The sequence below is a fragment of the Perognathus longimembris genome, chromosome 3 (genome assembly GCF_023159225.1).
Source record: "Perognathus longimembris pacificus isolate PPM17 chromosome 3, ASM2315922v1, whole genome shotgun sequence".
NCBI classification, from domain to species: Eukaryota; Metazoa; Chordata; class Mammalia; order Rodentia; family Heteromyidae; genus Perognathus; species Perognathus longimembris.
The window spans coordinates 42,329,865-42,347,572 of NC_063163.1; the positions used below are offsets into that span (position 1 = coordinate 42,329,865).

Genomic DNA, 17,708 nt, shown 5'->3' on the forward strand with positions numbered 1-17,708 from the left:
ACTGCCTTATTATGAAACTGTAACCCCTCTGTATATCACTTTGACAATAAATAAGTTTAATTATTCAAAAAATAGACAGCAGGGTAAGTTTTGGGTGTTTATGGTTAACAATAATGTTATTCTATAACAGCTAGAAAAGAAAATAATGTTCTTATCACAAAGAAATGAAAATGTTAGCGATGATGGAAATACTAATTATCTTGATCATTATACAATGTATATACATATTGAAACACCACACTGATAAATATACCATATGTACAGATACATATGTACAATTTGCTGTCATCTAAAATAAAAACAAAAACAGAGGAAAAGCTAAGAAGATTCACACTGCCAAAAGGCTACCAAGCCCTAACCAAATCCAAGAAAATTAAGAAATTATATGGTCATAACCTGAACTATTTTCAACAAAGTCACAAAAAGAAATGGAAGATGATCAAAGGGCTAAACAAGATATTGAAAAGAATTGCTAACCTCAAAATGTGACCTTAAACAACTTTCCTAAGCCAATGCAGTGATTTGTCCTCATCTACAAAATCAAATGTATTTCTTAATGTCAAGGCAGAAAGCAGCTTTTAAAAAGATAACATGCTAGGCATATTATCATCCAGTGAAACAAAATCTTTTCCAAAAAGGAATCTCCAAACATAAAAATTATGAATAGGGGCTGGGAATATGGCCTAGTGGCAAGAGTGCTTGACTCCTATACATGAAGCCCTGGGTTCGATTCCTCTGCACCACATATATAGAAATCGGCCAGAAGTGGTGCTGTGGCTCAAGTGGCAGAGTGCTAGCCTTGAGCAAAAAGAAGCCAGGGACAGTGCTCAGGCCTGAGTTTAAGGCCCAAGACTGGCAAAAAAAAAAAAAAATTTTTAAATATATATATGAATAGAAAGAATGAGAACGCATTTATTTACCAAATTCTCATTCCCTACAAACCAATAACCCCTTAAGGCAGTTCAAGCAAAAATAAACAAAAAACCTTGTATTCGGAAACAAAGTTCACTACCCCTAGACTGAAAGCATAAGCAGCTTTTTAAAAAATTAATAGTTGTGCACTTGTAGCTCATGCCTGTAATCCTAGGATCCCAGTTTGAAGCCAGCTGAAACTCTCTATGAGACTCGTATCTCCAACACAATACACACACACACACACACACACACACACACACACACACACACAAAAATTTAAGCCAGAAGTGGATCTGAATGTAGCTCAAGTGGTAGAGCACTAGCCTTGAACAATAAAAGCTCTGGGACAACACACAAGCCCTAAGTTCAAGCCCCGAGACCGACAAAATAATAATTATCAATAATAGTAATAACAGCAATAAAAGCCTAAACCTATTCGTATATGGCAAGCCCGAGGAGTCTTTCAGAACACAACCTGAAACTCCAGACTTGACTTAGAAAGTCAGTCAGGCCCACCGCAGGTTCACGGTGGCAACATTAGAAGGCACGGGCAAAGACTTACATTTTTAAACTAGTAGAGCAGCAAACCTTTCGAGGAGAATAGTCCTGGAATTAAACCTCCGATTTCACCTGACTAGTTCTGGGGGTCCTAGTCCCCAATGTACCAGAATCTCCACCCATGATGCGGGCAGGGGGTAGGGTAGGGTATCTTCATGGCTCTCTCCAGCGATGCTGAAAGCTTCGTTCCGTATCTTGAACACCATGAATACTCCAAGTAATAACAAATCATAACAATAAAAAACAAACTAACAATGGCTACTACGCTGGGGTCTGAGGAGAAATGAAACCACGTAAAAGATGATCTTCCTCCTCTCCCCGACAAACATCACCACTAACAGCCAGAAGGACCCACAACTACTTGGGGAAGACAAGCCGGCAGGGCACAGCTGGTCCTCTGCAGTCATCTCTACCAGTGACAGCTCCCTGGAGACACGCGGGGAGCCCCCGCAGCAGCATCCCCGCACGGACCCGAGCGAGGAAGGCCGCGGCCCACCGCTCCCGGGACCGGACGTTCACTGGAACTGCCCCGACCCCCGGGCACGCCTCAGGGCCCGCCGGCTCCCCGCCGCCCCCTCGGAACCGGGCCGCGGGCCGGCCTCCTCCTCAGAAGGAGGAGGAGCTAGGTGGGGAAGACCGCGGGCAGCCGCCGTCCCGGGGAGCCGCAGCCCCCGGGCAGGCCGCCCGCGGGCCCCGCTGGACACTCGGGATATGTCACCCCAGCCGAAGTGACCCGAAGCCGGCTCAAGCCTCGCCCACGGAAACCAAGGGTCCCACCTCGCCCTTTCTCCTGACGGCCCTCCAGGCAAGAATGAGACCCGGAAGCCGTACCTGGGCAGCGGCCCGCAGCGTCGTCCCGGGCCGGTGGTTCCTCAAAGCGGTGGCAGCCAACAACCGGCTGTACAACACGGAGGCCGCCATTTCTGCGTCCGACCCCCGTCCCCTGGGCGCCTCGCGCAGGCGCAGAGAGGCGACGCGGCTGCTCCTGGCACGCACTCCGCCCCTTCTCCGCCCCCTCGGGGGGCGGGGCCTCCTGTTAACCCTGCAGGTGCTGGGTGCGGCGTCAGGGTTGGGTCGGGCCACCGCGGAGCCAAACTTTGACCTTCGGAACGTCCCCTGCAGCCTGGGCATCAGACCTGTGGCCCCAGGACGACACGAACGTCACTCGCGTGTGACCTAAACCTCTCTGAGCCTTTGAAACCGTACATGTAAAATGGAGTTTGTGCAAAACACTAAGTTTGGGGGATTCGAGTTTTAAAAGTTGACTTGAAAAATGCATGGTGCTTTCCCACGAAACTAACGTTACACTAAAATTCCTGGGGAAGCTTCTGAGTTAGAAACAGTGAAGGGGAGAAATAGACATTGGCAATTCAACTACCTCTGGATGCACCCTCTACTAGAGAATCGGATAAGATCTAAATAATCGTGCTAAAAGAACAGTGAGGGACTCACTGTTTTCTGTCAGGAGCACATTTCCCACTGAATAGAAAGAGGGTGCACTGTCAAGTCACCTATCTTTAACTGATGATAGAGTGGATAGTACAACCAACCACAACAATCCAAAACTAAGACAAGTTGGTAAGCCCAAAATAATTCTGTGTCTCTTAAGATCTCATTTAAAGAAAGCAAGAATGTAGAGGCTGGGAATATGGCCTAGTGGCAAGAGTGCCTGCCTCATATACATGAGGCCCTGGGTTCAATTCCCCAGCACCACATATACAGAAAACGACCAGAAGTGCCGCTGTGGCTCAAGTGGCAGAGTGCTAGCCTTGAGCAAAAAGAAGCCAGGGACAGTACTCAGGCCCTGAGTCCAGTCCACAGGACTGGCCAAAAATTAAAAAAAAAGAGAAAGCAAGAATGTAAAAATGATGATGGGTCTCTCCTATCTGCTAACTTTTTTGTAATATTAGGCAATAAGCCTTAAAACATGGCACACTGGAGGCCACTATGTTAAAATAGATACTGAAAGATAAGAGCTTCATGCTTCTCTCTCATAAGATGAAGCAACAAATGTCAACTTGAAAGTGGAACAGTGATTAACAGAGACTGGAAAGGATGTGGGAGGAGGAAGAGTGGGAAAAGGGATGCTGGGCTTGTTCAGTGCACATCACACAATGCATGTATGAAAATCTCACACTCAAACCCCATTGATATGAATGACTAACTTATTAATAATTTTAAGCTGACATGCTTTACCTAGCTTTTATTTTCACAGCTTGCGATCCTTATATTCAAAGATCTTAGAAACTAATATGGCAGGATAGCAGAAGGTGGTAAGTAGAATAAAGGTTGAATTTTGGTTTTTTATTTGCTTGCTGGTGGAGAGAGTGGTGTGCGTGTAAACAAATTTTTCTCAAAGTACAACAGAATTCTTGCCTTTGACCTTTCTCTGCCTCCCACCAGGATAATAAATGACTCATAGGGAAAAGAGAAAAGACATTTTCTAAGTGTCAGGAAACAGTCACTTCTTCCAGTTTTTGCACGTCATGCTTTGATTTCCAAAGACAATGCCTTTAGCTGATGTGTCCTACTATTAACTTCAGAATTAATCAATTTAGAATGAATTACAAACAACTTCAATGTATCTGCTTACCTGTAAGTTCTACACAGAGCTGAGATCATAGATGTTTATTAAACATCTATTAGTCAGATGCTTACAAATATTTTCTTTGTAGTCCTGACAACAATCCTACAATTTACAGAAGAGAAAAGAGAACTTGGGAATAAAATGAAAACTTGCCTTTTGTCATGGATTTTATTTGATTGCTTCCCAATCAGGGTAGAAGGATGAGAAGTTGAGATAACTATGACTCATACTTCAGATTTTCTTTAGCCCTTTACTTTTTACTACATTTAATTAATAATGTTCATCTCCAGAGGAAAGAATGATAGAACACATTAGCAGGACAGGTTTCACATGCTTTGAATTACAAGAGACTGAACTTTGGCTTCCAAAAGCCAAAGCCCAGAAGGACTCAAGTTTATACGTTAGAAGTAGAACTTGACATTACTCACTCCTGGAGGGCATGGGGCAGGGAGACTAAGAAGAAAAGCAGGAATCTTAGCAATGGTTCCTTGAGAAGAACGTCTGTGCTGTATACTCCCAGGGACCATTTTGTCTAGGACAGAGGGCATATCTGCCCCTAGAGAGATTTGGGAATCTAGACTAAGGAGCATTTGAGGGACAACCAAGATCTTCAAATCCCTTGTGTGAAGGGAAAGAGTAGAAACCTCTGGAAAGCTGGCACAACCCTGTAGCTGTAGCCAAATAGAGAGCCAGCAGAAAAGAACAAGGAAGGAGAAATGACCTAGAGCATATGGGATGGTGGATATGTCCACATGTTATCAGAGAAAGAAATGGACAAGAGAACACCCAGTAAGGGAGAAGAGACCTCTTGGGAGAGGCTTCTCTATTTAGCTTCCCAATTCTCTTGTCAATCGTGGTCCTGGAAATACACCATGGAAAGCAGTTCTAGAGTTTTCACAAAAAGGAAAATCTCACAAAGTGGAAGTTTAGCAAGAACTTACTAAGCAGAGCAGGATAAAATAAGGAGCGAAAGGAGAATTCCTCATCTGCAGAAGGTGGGAATTTTAAGGCTCAGAATGGTGGTTGGTATGATTGTAAGGACTGCCAAAAAGGGTCTACCATATGGTTCAGGCAGAAAAAGGCTTTACTGGGAGAGCCAAACTGGTGGGCTGCAGTCTAGAGTAGGGTGTAGTGGCTCGAACGAATGGTGGAGAGATATATAGGAAAGGGTGAGAAGGCGGTGTGACCAGATCAGATGAAGATGATTTCTGGCTAGGCAACGTGCTGTCCTTCATGAAGAGGGAAAAGAGGGGATGTTCTCCCAAGTGGACCTAACAATTATGTCTATACTACCTGAGCTGAGAGGACTCTGTCTTGAATCCCCATTTAGATATATGGTCCGGTCACCTAGCAATCCTTGACCATCTCATGAAGATTTCAGGCATGAAGACAATATGTTTAGCATGATATATAACCAAAACCATGGCTCAGATGGGTCTACTATTACTCAAAATACACAATATCTGTATAACAGATAATACAGTTTGGCAGACATGCATTCTTATTCAGTGTCTCCCTACACAATCCAGGAGATGATAACTTAATATCTGGAAAAGGGAGAGTGATGGGAGGAGGAAAGCTCACTGTTCGTAGTGATTTCTTTTCCAGCCTTTACTTTCTGGTTCTGTTCATTCCTAAGTCTGACCTGTTTTGTATTTTTATTGTTTTTAATTTCCCTCTCACCTCGTCTATCTGTCCTAGCCCTAAAAAATGCTACTACCTGTGTTAAGTATGACATGAAGAACTAGATCTTCCCTTTGAACTATCAGATAGAGAATTAGGAGTTAGAAAACCTAATGGCTGAGAAGCATTGCTTGGACACTGATAAGAAATTGCCTCCTAGACTTCAGATATTAACAGAATGGCTTATGACATCCAGCAGGGTCTTGATTACCAATGGTCCCTGGAATGTGCAAAAAATACCAGCCCTAGTCTGACCAACCAAGTCCAAGAACTGCCTCCTCGCCATACCTCCCTCACATGTAGGTCCTTTAGCAGGAGACTTCTAGGTAATGACACATAATCTAATTTTCCAGGACTGACCACCACTGTGTCCTGAACTCCCAAAAAGCTTGACGTCTTGGCAGCTCCTGCATAGCACCTTCTTTTGGCCTGCCTGTCCTCCCAGCTGGAGGGTTTGCTTTGGCTTTGCTTTCATTTTCTTTGCATTATTAAGCCTGCTCCTGACTAAGTCATGTCTCTGTCTATCCTTAAGTTCTTTCTCCAAGGAAGACCATGAACATTCTGGTATGCTCATATCTGTGGGCCTGAATCTGGTGACATATTTCAGTGAACCAAGGAGAATGAAGGAAATCCCAACTCGGGAGCAGCTAACTAATTTTCCCTGATTTCAGTTAGCCTACCCATTTCCTTTTCAATATAAGGTGAGTTTTACTTCCTCATTCTGGACAGTTACCTTGTAAAATCGGCACAACAGTAGAGATTTAATCATCTCTTCTGTGTCTAGAAATATCAAATAATTATTAATTTGCCTTTTTTGTATCCTAAGCTGTAAGTACTGATTTTAAAACATGTCCCAGAAGAACTGTGCTAGGGCTTGTACTGAGAAATATGATAGGACATAAGGAGGCACAATAAAGTTATGAAGACATTTTCTAGATAAAAAGGTTTAATGATAAAATACATAAGCACTCGCAAACTTTATACATGAGTCAGGCCCTGGTGGCTCATACCTATAATCCTACAAAGGAAGCTGAGATCTGAGGATCACAGTTTGAAGCCAGTCTGGGCAGAAAGTCCATGGGACTAATCTCCAGTTAACAACAAAGCAGTTGCTACCCATCTGCAGTCACCTCCTACTTTCCTGCAAACTCAACCTGCCAGCCCTAGGTAGTCATTGTTCTATTCCATGTCTTCATGACTTTGCCTCTTATAGATTTCATACAAATGGACACATATAGTATGTGTCATTTTGTGTCTGCATTTAGTATAATCTTCTTAAGGTCTAGCCAACATTCTAACACAGCTTAACATTTTAGTGTTTGCTACATTGTTACTTCATAGTGCCTTTAAATAACTCATATAAAGGCTAAACACTGGTAACTATTCCTCTGTAATGGGATTATACGCAATGTTACTAATCAGACAATCCCAAATTTTGGTGGTGTAAAAAAACCACAATCACTGTATTATACTAATGATAGGTCAGCGATGTGAGCAGGCCACGGCAAGGACAGGTATCTTGGCTTCCCATGGTGAGGACTGGGGTTTGCTGGTTTTGAGTATTCTGTGTATCTAAAGTAGGCATGTGAGTGAGTTGTAAGTGACTCAGTAGTAATAAAGGGGCCCCTTTCATTCTCTGTTTACACCATCTTGAACTTCTGAACAGTATTAAACCTTGAGTTCTACATTTTTATTGGACTTGGTGCTCTCAAATCACGTAGCTAGTGCCTCAGTTCTGTTTGTCATCTGGACTTTTCAGTTCTTCTCCATGTGTGCTCAAGTGGAAACAATAGAGATGGCTTCTTGGATCACATATCTAATTGCCTAGGTTAGGATGGCTGGAAAAGCCAGTGACAGGCCGCCAAGCATCTCTCTCCCTGTCTCTGCATGTGGCTAGCTTGAGCTTCCTACATAGCAGATGCAGGATAATTAGACTCTTCACATGGTCCCTGGATTTCTGAGAGTAAGTCTTCTAAGAACCAAGGGGGCAGGAGGGATGAAGCTTCAAGAATTCTAATGACCTAACCCAGCAAATCATATGTCATTTCTGTCTTACTCTATTGGTCAAGAAAGTCACAAGTAGATTCAAAATAAGGGTACTTGAGTTACATTTCTCAATGAGAGGAATAATAAAGAGTATGGCTATTACTACCTGTAATTTACTACAAGATAATACCCATCTAATACATTAATGACAGGAAAGGCACATTTGATAGAAGTAATGCTTACTTTCTAACTAAATTTACATAGCAAGACAATAGGCCTGCAAAGTCTGATTGTAAGCCCTCCCATAAGAATATGAAGGACTAAAGCCAGATCATAAATTATAGATTTTTTAAGTGGAGAGTATCAGCTCCCTTTCTGGTCTCAAAGAGAAAAGAGGAGAGTGAATTGTTACTTTTTCTTTTTCATAATCTTCTGATATAAAGAAGTTTCATCAGGTAAGTAACAGCAATGTTGAAGACAGGATCCCTTGCCTCTAGCCCAGCCTTGTCAACTTTCCTACTTGAGATGATTTGATATTACCCAAGAGAGTCCCTCATACCAAAACAAACTTGACCACAGCGTATAGTCATGGGGCACAGCAGATGAGTGGAAGGGGAGGTTTCTGTGTAAGGACTCAGATTCTGATTTCTTGCTGGTCCCTGGGGCCCATGCTGGGTCCACATGAAGTCAAGGACATGGTTTTCCAAAGTGTTAGAACAGAATAGGAGCCACACCATAAATCTGATATATTTGGGACATCTTAAAGGAAATAAGAGAAAGCTGAGAGGTCAGACATTAATCAAGACACATTGAATGTGACTAGATCAAATTGAAACATATTGAATATTTAATTCATTTCACACAGACTCAATCCAATGATATGCAGTGTTAGGAGGGAGATGAGAGGTGTGTGTGAGAAGGCAAAAAAGGAGAGGGAAAAATGTTCCTTCAGACATAAGTTGCAATGTGATCTAAGTGTATGATTTAGCTACATTATGCACCATTCAATACTATATAAAACTGCAAGGTGGGTTTTGAGTTACATGGAGCTTCAACTGTAAAACACAGGAAGAGTGCCAGAAGGAAAAAAATCAGTTGAGTTCAAACCAGAGTCTTATGTGTGGGAGAACCAGGCACATTCAGTCAACACAGGACTGTGCAGGGTCTAGAGCAGTGAAGAAATGATCTCACAACAGTGGGTTCTTACTCCAAGATCAGCACCCTGACAAGGAGTTATGGCTGAAGAAAAGCAGCGTCGTTTAACTACATTATTTCATTTTATACCTTGTTAGTAGTATAAATGTTGCATTAGTTAGCTATTTTCTAGGGAAATAAAGAAGAACTTGTTCATAATTTATTGCTAGGAAAATTCTCAGCTTTAGTGTACACTATGAAGTGAGATCAGATAACTTTTAGGTAAAATAAAAACCTACCATAGTAGTAATAGATAAACAAGCCATGAGGAAAATAAAGCAGATAAGATGTTATCAAAATAAGGATGCACTAGAATAGGACAAATATTACCCTCCAGGCCAAGGGTTCACTATTTCTGTGTAATCAAAGTGAGGTGAAGGCACTCTCCTGAAAAAGTCGTAGGTTGGGGAAGAGAGTAGCCATAGGCACAGGGACTGCTTCTATGGGAATGTGGATAAACTAGAGAGGAGATGTGGCCTCACACAGCTCTGTGGGATGTTAACACTGCAAGGACTTGTCCACCCCCTTCAGCTAGTACAGCTGGTAAGGATGCCTACAGAAGGAAACATGGTGAGTGGATTTTGCAGTTGGAGAGTAAACACATATATTGTGTGGTTCTTTTTTTTTTTTTTTTTTTTTTTTGCTGGGCTTGGACTCAGGGCCTGAGCACTGTCCCTGGCTTCTCTTTGCTCAAGGCTAGCACTCTACCACTTGAGCCACAGCGCCACTTCTGGCCATTTTCTATATATGTGGTGCTGAGGAATCGAACCCAGGGCTTCATGTATAGGAGGCAAGCACTCTTGCCAGTGGGCTATATTCCCAGCCCCTCTTGTGTGATTCTTACACATCAGTGTGGTGCCTTTTCCCTTTCAAATGACTCATGCCACCATTTAACCTGCAATATAAGGGTTTTAGGGAAAATGTTTTTTCTAGTTTGTAAGGAAAAATCTTTTTCTAGCTTGTGTAAACGCACTACACTATCTTGTTACACTCATATATAGAAAAGTAGCTTGCATTCAAGTGTTCTTTATAGGCATTTAGGTGTTAGTCACTCTTCTGAGTATCAGTGATACTGAGACTTAAAAAGACCTCATTGCTTCTTGGGATTGATGCTTCTCTTTGGCCATTCCTTTGTGCAAAAGCAGCCCCTATCCATTCCAATTCTTTTTTTTGGGCGGGGGGGGGAAGTCCTGGGCCTTGGACTCAGGGTCTGAGCACTGTCCCTGGCTTCTTTTTGCTCAAGGCTAGCACTCTGCCACTTGAGCCACAGCGCCACTTCTGGCCGTTTTCTGTATATGTGGTGCTGGGGAATCGAACCCAGGGCTTCATATATAGGAGACAAGCACTTTTGCCACTAGGCCATATTCCCAGCCCCCATTCCAATTCTTTACAGCATAGTTAAGACGATGCTATACCATGTAACTGGAGCTCATGAAGGTCTTGGATAGTAAAATGGAATTACAATGCAATAAAGGAAAACTTGAAACTGATTACTAACTGTGATTTATCCTGAATGCCACAGTCTATACTCCTTATCTAGTCATCCTCTCTCTAAGCTCCTAACTTCTTATTATGGTTAGAAGCAACTTTTTAAAAATAGGAATCTTAACCACCAGTCCCCCACACCTTCCAAGACCCAGTAAGAGTAGAAGCCTGTCTCCCAACAACCCCAATATAAGGCTAGCCTCACCAAAAATGTCATCTTTAGAGACACAATGGCCTACAAGGATGATAACTCTTGATGTGAAGTAAAGCCATTTGGTTTTTTGTTGCCTTGACCCTCTCCATCTGCATCCTGACTTTTCCTTTCTGCAAATACATGTTGCATTGTTCTGTTTTGCCTTCTTTAAAAAGGTCAGACATACTTGAAGTTTGATAAACTCATAGTAAAATTCATCCTTTTTTGGCATACACTCCCGTGAATTACACATAATCATGTCATCACCACCATAATCAACATATGGAACTATTCAACTACCCAGAAAAAAACAACAACATGTCTTTTGCAATCCACCCTTCCCAGGCAAATACTGACCTGTTTTCTGTGCCTAGAGTTTGTCTATTCCAAATATCATATAAATGGAATCATTCAGCATGTAGTGTTTTACATCTGATTTCTTTCACTTACAATCATGCAAGTGAGATTCATCAGTATTGTTGAGGATATCTGATATTTGTTCCTGTATATTTCCGAATGATTTTCCATTCATGACTATATCACAGTTGGTTTATTCATCTCCTAGGGGAAGAATATTTGTATTGTTTCCAATTTTTGATGATTATGAAGAAAGCCACTGTAATAGTTGCATACAGATCCTTTATATAAGCATAAACTTTAACTTGTCTCAGTTAACTAGCTAGTAATGAGAATGCAGAATTGTATTATAAGTATATACCTAATTTTTTTGTGTCAGGCCTCACACCCTTGCTTGGCTTTTCAGATCAAAACTGGCACTCTACCACTGGAGCTATACACCTACTTCTGGCTTTTTTTTTTTTGCTGGTTAATTATTAAGAAAAAAAAAAGGTTCACAGGGCTGGGAATATGGCCTAGTGGTAGAGTTCTTGCCTCGCATACATGAAGCCCTGAGTTCGAGTCTTCAGCACCACATATATAGAAAAAAGGCAGAAGTGGTGCTGTGGCTCACGTGGTGGAATGCTAGCCTTATGCAAAAAAGAAGCCAGGGACAGTGCTCAGGCCCTGAGTCCAAGCCCCAGGACTGGCAAAAAAAAAAAAAAAAAGGCTCACAGACTTCTCTGGCCAGGCTGGCTTTAAACCATGATTCTTATATTTCAGCAGCCTAAGTAGCTAGGGTTATGGGTAAGACACCAGTGCCCAGCTACATCAAACATTTGAAGAAACAGCAATTTGTTTCCAGACAAAACTGTACTGTGTTACATTCCCATCAACACAGGAGAGTTTTAAATGTTCTGTATCCTAAGCACTTGGTATTGTTTGGGAGGGGAGGTTGGGGGCGGGGTGAGAGGAAAAGACAGGAAAGAATCTTACTCATTCTAATACATATGTAGAGGGAGCCTCAGTGTGCTTTATACTTCCCCTTTTTCCTATTAACTCACAATAGTGAGCACCTTTTCAAGTGCTAATTTGACTTCATAACTCTTTTTGGTTAAATGTCTTCTCAACTTTTCTAGCCACTGACCCCTACTCTCCCATCTAACAGAATTTATTCTTATGATGGTATATTAATTGCACCAAGGAGGTTCATTATGGTATTTCAGATGTAAATATATTTTGCACAGAATAATTTATTGAATTCTCTCCAATCTCAATCCCTATTGAGTGCAGTTCTCATAGAGGTTCCCTATGCTGACTTCATCTAGTAAGTGTGAGGGGGTGGGAGTCCGAGAGAATGAAGGTCCTGGGGCTTCAATTCAGGTTCTGGGCACTGTCCCTGAGCTTTTTTTGTTCAAGGCTAGCACTCTTTTGAGCCATAGCTCCATTTCAGGGTTTGGAGTTTGTGTGTGTGTGTGTGTGTGTGTGTGTGTGTGTGTGTGTGTGTGTGTGTGTGTGTGTGGGGGGGGCTTAATTGAAGAGTCTCTTGGACTTTCCTGCCAGGTCTGGCTTGGAACCACCACCCTCAGCCATCTGAGTAGCTAGGATTACAGACATGAGCTATTGGTGCCTGGCACATTTAGTAACTTTTAACTGGATTCCTTAGCAAGCAAAATGTGTGTGTATGCAAATATCAAAAACAATAGTCCAAAGAGTTCAAAGTATCTCTAGAACAGGATTAGAGGTCAAAGTTGTTCTTTCATAACCATTTGGTTTTTAAAACTGTGTACATTAATAGAAATAAAAACTCATATTTTAAAAGTAAATCCCATCGAGAGGCGAATCATTTGTTTTAGCTATAGCTCTCTTTGAGTCCGCTGCGATTTTTTTCCTTTTCTATTTTATTTTTTATTTGGTGCACGGTGTGTAAACATCTGCAAGTGTATCAAACACTTAACACATTCTAACACAACTAGCCCTTATTCACTCCAAACTCTCATTTATGTGTACTCTTGAATCACAGTGACTTACATTTGGCCGTTTCTACAGGATCTTCTCTTGCCCTGGTACCTCACTGAACCGAGCCTAGTGTAAGTTCTTGGAACGAAGGTCACTCAAGGATAAAAGAATGTGTAAGGGTCCAGAGGTTTGAAACCGCTGGTGGCTTGTAAATATGTGGTATGGAGGGATCTGGGAGTGGACACCTCAGTGTTGAAGTGCAAAAATAAGTGGCGTTAGTTAAAATAAAACTCGGCACGCAGTCCCACCTCTGCAGGAGGCGGAAGCCTAGCGGCCCGTTTTGGTTTAGAGCTCTGGGGCAAGCCGAGCCGAGATCCGAAGCGGACGCCACCGGAAGTGTCCTTCCAGGGGCGACCAAGCCAGGCCTTCGGCACTATGAGCGCCAGCACGGAGCCGCTAACGCGGCGGCCCGGAGTCGGGGTCGGAGTGGTTGTGACCAGCTACAAGCATCCTCGATGCGTCCTGTTGGGCAAGAGGAAAGGGTCCTTTGGAGCCGGCAGTTTCCAGCTTCCTGGGGGCCATTTGGAGTTCGGGTGAGCAGGTCGGCAAGGCAAAGCGGAACGTGCAAGGCTAAACACAAGTCTGCAGGGGGTGGGCCTGCGCGTCGGTGTGCGTGCGTGCGTGCGCGCGTGCGTGCGTGCGCATCCGTTTGCGCTCTCGCCGTGCGTAGTTTCTTAGGAGTTTCTCTTGGAAGCCGAAGGTCTCGCAGTCTCCCGCCGGGTGGGGGCGCTGTGCCGGGGGCGGGGGGTGGGGGAGGGAGAGAAAGCACGTCCCCCGGGTGAGTTCACCCTTACTTGTCCCAGGTGGGGCTGGAAGGAGCTGAGTTGGGGTTTCTAAACCCCCCAGCAGTCCATAGCTGACCATCCAGGATTCCGTGAGATTCCATGAGATTTAGATGTATCCCTAAATACCCAAGTCCTCTGCCTAAATAGACCTAGAAGTAAAAACATACCACTCTCTAACATCAGCTCTTTATATCATCTGTTACTTTATGTTCTTCCCAATTTAATGTTTGTTAGTTTGTTTTGCATTACTGGGGATTGAATCCAGGGCCTCATGCTTGGTAGGCATGCAGGTAGGAGCTCTACCACTTCAGCTACAGCCCCAAGCCCTCTTCCTAAATTAACTCCAAAATGTCCTTTTTAAGCTCTTTTGTCCCCATTGGGATGAAAGGAAAGATATATATTGCAATGTCTCACCTGCCTTTTGTCTTTGCCAATTATCAACTGAAAATATGGAGCATTTGTCTTGGTAATTAAAAGTAAAAGCTTCATACTAGTGTCTTTTAATCAGTCTTTGTTGTGTTTTTTAATATAAAATATGAAATTAATATCTTTAGCATGTGAACTTTTTTTTTCATCTTGGGCTTGAACCCAAGGCTAGGCATTGCCCCTGAGCTGTTTTGCTCAAAGCTAGTGCTCTACGGTTTGAGCCACAGCTCCACTTTTGGCTTTTTGGTGATTATTTGGAGATAAGAGTCTCATGGGCTTTCCTGCCAGGGCTGGCCTTGAACCATGATCCTCAGATCCTAGCTTCTGAGTACGGATTACAGATGTAAGTCACTAGCACCCAGCGTGTTGAATTTTTTAAAATGGTCTTCTGAATTAAAAAAAAATATTGTTTGTCATTTTCAGATAATTAAGATAAGCCATTAGTTAATACATTTTTAAAGTTTTGATTAAGAACCAAATTATAAACCACTGTGGTGGTATATACTTGTAACCCCAGCACTGGGGATCACAAGTTCAAAGCCAGCCTGAGTTACATAGACAAGAACTTGTCTCAAACAAACAGACAATAGGACCAGGTACTATGGCTCACACCTACAATCCTACCTGCTGGGACACAGAGATGGGAAGGATTTCAGTTTGCAGCCAGCCACAGCAAAAAGTTATACCCATCTCCATGGAGAAGCCCAGTGCGGTTGTATATATCTGTTTTTCCAGCTACATAGGAGGCATGAATAGGAAGATAATGATCAGGCTAATCCAGGGAAAGTGCAAGACCCTATTAGAAATATAAAGCAGAAGGGGTGTGAGTTCAAACCCCAGCACTGCCAAAACAGTATTAACAAAAACCTAAATTGTCTACATAGCTGCACATTAATTGTACTTTATTGATTGTTGGTATTAGCCAAACTTAGATGACAAGCTAAGGACTACATAGAATATATAATTACTAGAATAGTTAGAGACAGCTATACTGGAAAGTACTGGGCTCTTGATTCAGTATCAATGATGGTCGCCAACACTGAACTTCAATGCACTTTTACTAAGTGCTTAAGCAAAACTGCTCTCTGTCATATGGTCTTTACAGAACTGTATACTGACAGCTAAATTTAACAGAGGCCAAAGAGAAAATAACTTTATTTTGTCCTTCCATTGTCTCCAAACATGAGGGTTTTTTCCACACGTGACATTTCCAGTAAATTTTCCTGTGCTAGTTTATTTTAAGTAAATGGAAATTTGGCCCTTACAATTTACTTCCAAGCATTCCAGAGTCTAATCCAGTATAAACCTTTAGTGTGATTCCTGGTTCTAATCTCTCCCTGTGATGTACAAAGTGAAGCCATTGCTTTGCTCTCTCCACCCCCTCCCCCGCCCCCCTGCAGTGTAGAGGAAGAAGGAATGAGCAGGCTGTTGATCCCATGGAGGCTGCTGCAGTCCACCCATTGCTCCTCTGTGCAACGTATACTATCTCTTTGCTCTCATCAGGAATCTCTGCTTGGTTAAACATCAGCCTCTGTGCATCCTAAAATGATGAGACATTGCAGATCTTCCCAAGCTTCTTCCCTAGCACCCTGCTTTGAAGCACTGGGGTAGGCCTGTGAGTCTCTGCAATTTCCTCGGCAAATCTCCTGGCCTCTGTGACCCATTGTTTTTGATTGTCTCTCCTTGCGGACAGATTGTTCCTCAGGAGTAAGGGAAACATTCCCACAAAATAGCAAATGCACATCTTTCCTCTGTCTTCTGAGAGGGTCAAGGACTAGTCCGGCCTTCCTGGCAAATCTACAAGCTCAGATGACCTCTTGTTTGATCTCCCTTATACCAGTGAGAATCTAGAAGTGCTTACTGTCCTCAGTTTTGAGGCATAAGCTGGAATGGTGAGACTCCTGGAAAAGTCAGTGCACTTCAACATAACCACCCAGTACAAAAGCTCACGCTTCTCTTTGTCCTTAGGATAGAAAATAAAGGCCTTCAAGCCCCATCCAAGTCTAGTTGACCCAAAGCCCATGCTCTGAAATGGATCCATTGAACTGCCTTCTAGTTGCTCAGGTTTGCATCCAGCTTGAGAATTCATGCTGAGTGGGCTAAGTGTTATTTTTTTGTTCTCTGTGAAGTCCTTTTGCTGCTTGGATCAGTCGATGTAGGACATGCAGAAAGTCAACTACTTAGGCAAGCTGGTAGCCTCTCACTCCAGGGAGGTTACCACATTCATGTTGAATTTAGGATATTCAATTGGCAGAGCACACTGCAGCCCAGAACTCCTGGACTCAAGTGAGCCTCCCAAGCAGCTGGGATTACAGAAATGCACTCACCCAGCAAAGATTTTCATCATGTCCAAGTGCAAGCCAGTTACTGTTCTTTTTGCCTTTACACTAGTTTCTAATCAAGAAAGAGAAGAATAAACTGTATAAGTGGAATGTATCTCTTTTCTAGAGAGACTTGGGAAGAATGTGCTCAGAGGGAAACCTGGGAAGAAGCTGCTCTTCGCCTGGAAAATGTCCGCTTTGCTTCAGTGGTCAATTCATTTGTTGAGAAAGAGAATTACCATTATGTCACTATACTGATGAAAGGAGAAGTTGATAGGACCCAAGACCCAGAACCAAAGAATGTAGAACCTGAAAAAAATGAAAGTAAGACAACTGTATATAATGGTGCCTTTTGCCTTGTCTGCCTGCAGCAGATCACAGTCAAATTAAGTTATTTTCCTAAATCTAGGTTAGCGTACCAGAGTACCTTCTTTGTGCTCTGTGTCAGCTAAGTGCACTGACAATCTGTCTCTTCTCCAGGTTGGGAGTGGGTTCCGTGGGAAGAATTCCCTCCTCCAGACCAGCTTTTCTGGGCACTCCGCTGTTTGAAGGAGCAAGGCTATAATCCATTTACAGAAGAGCTGAGCCATCTGGAAGGATACAAAGGAAACCATCTCCAGTTCACCAAAAAGATTCTTTGAATCTCTTTTGAATTTCTTGAATCTTCTTGAATCTCAACAGGTATCTGGCAGTTCCCAGGAGCCTTTCAGGGTATTCAAGGCCAGAACTGTATTTAAGGCATGTAACTTTTCACTTTTATTCTCATGAGTGTACAGAGATGTCCAGAGCCTGGCTGTATGGTATTGTAACAGACCAGATACAAAAGCAAATATGAGAATCAGCTGTCAGAACTAAGCCAGATATAAAACTGTAAAGCCAGAATACCCTTCTCACTGATGAACTTTTTTGTTTTAGAAAAAATTATTTTTCAGAAAACTTAGGTTAACATGTTGTTACTTGGTTAATAAAAAAAACTTATTTTTTTTACTAAGCTATATCTTGGGTATTGTGTTGTCTCTTGGAAGTACTGGAGAGTAAACTCAAGGCCTCCCGTTTGCTCGGTACTCTACCACTTGAGCCAGGTACCCATCCAGATATAAGATCACATTTTGAGGCATTCTTCCTCCCTTCCCCCTATCCTCTTCCTCCCTTTCCCCTTCTTTCTCTCTGTGCAAGTAATTAGATTTGTGTCATATTCTGTGTTAGTGCTAAATTTGAGT

The 17,708-nt window shown here is 42.7% G+C and overlaps 2 protein-coding genes across 2 annotated transcripts in view; one reads left to right on the forward strand and one right to left on the reverse strand.

Moving 5' to 3' along the window:
- The window catches only part of Sucla2 (succinate-CoA ligase ADP-forming subunit beta), a 29,312-nt gene extending 26,857 nt beyond the window's left edge, over positions 1–2,455 (reverse strand). The window contains exon 1 of the mRNA XM_048341369.1: positions 2,305–2,455. Within this exon, the coding sequence (XP_048197326.1) occupies positions 2,305–2,394 (90 nt within the window). The 5' untranslated portion in view covers positions 2,395–2,455. The remainder of the gene's footprint in view (positions 1–2,304) is intronic.
- Positions 2,456–12,978: 10,523 nt separating this feature from the next.
- On the forward strand, positions 12,979–17,483 carry Nudt15 (nudix hydrolase 15). Its single transcript, XM_048341371.1, has 3 exons — positions 12,979–13,489; positions 16,616–16,812; positions 16,969–17,483. Exons 1-3 carry the CDS (start codon positions 13,332–13,334, stop codon positions 17,127–17,129), a joined length of 516 nt encoding a protein of 171 aa, XP_048197328.1. The 5' UTR covers positions 12,979–13,331; the 3' UTR covers positions 17,130–17,483.
- The last annotated feature ends 225 nt before the right edge of the window (positions 17,484–17,708 follow it).

What these genes read in the sequence shown, in the direction of transcription:
- Nudt15 (XM_048341371.1), top strand. Translation starts at nt 13,332, where the DNA reads ATGAGCGCCAGCACGGAGCCGCTAACGCGGCGGCCCGGAGTCGGGGTC. An exon ending in GGGGGCCATTTGGAGTTCGG is followed by an intron (nt 13,490 to 16,615) that starts GTGAGCAGGTCG and finishes TCTCTTTTCTAG; the next exon opens with AGAGACTTGGGAAGAATGTG. An exon ending in AGAACCTGAAAAAAATGAAA is followed by an intron (nt 16,813 to 16,968) that starts GTAAGACAACTG and finishes TCTCTTCTCCAG; the next exon opens with GTTGGGAGTGGGTTCCGTGG.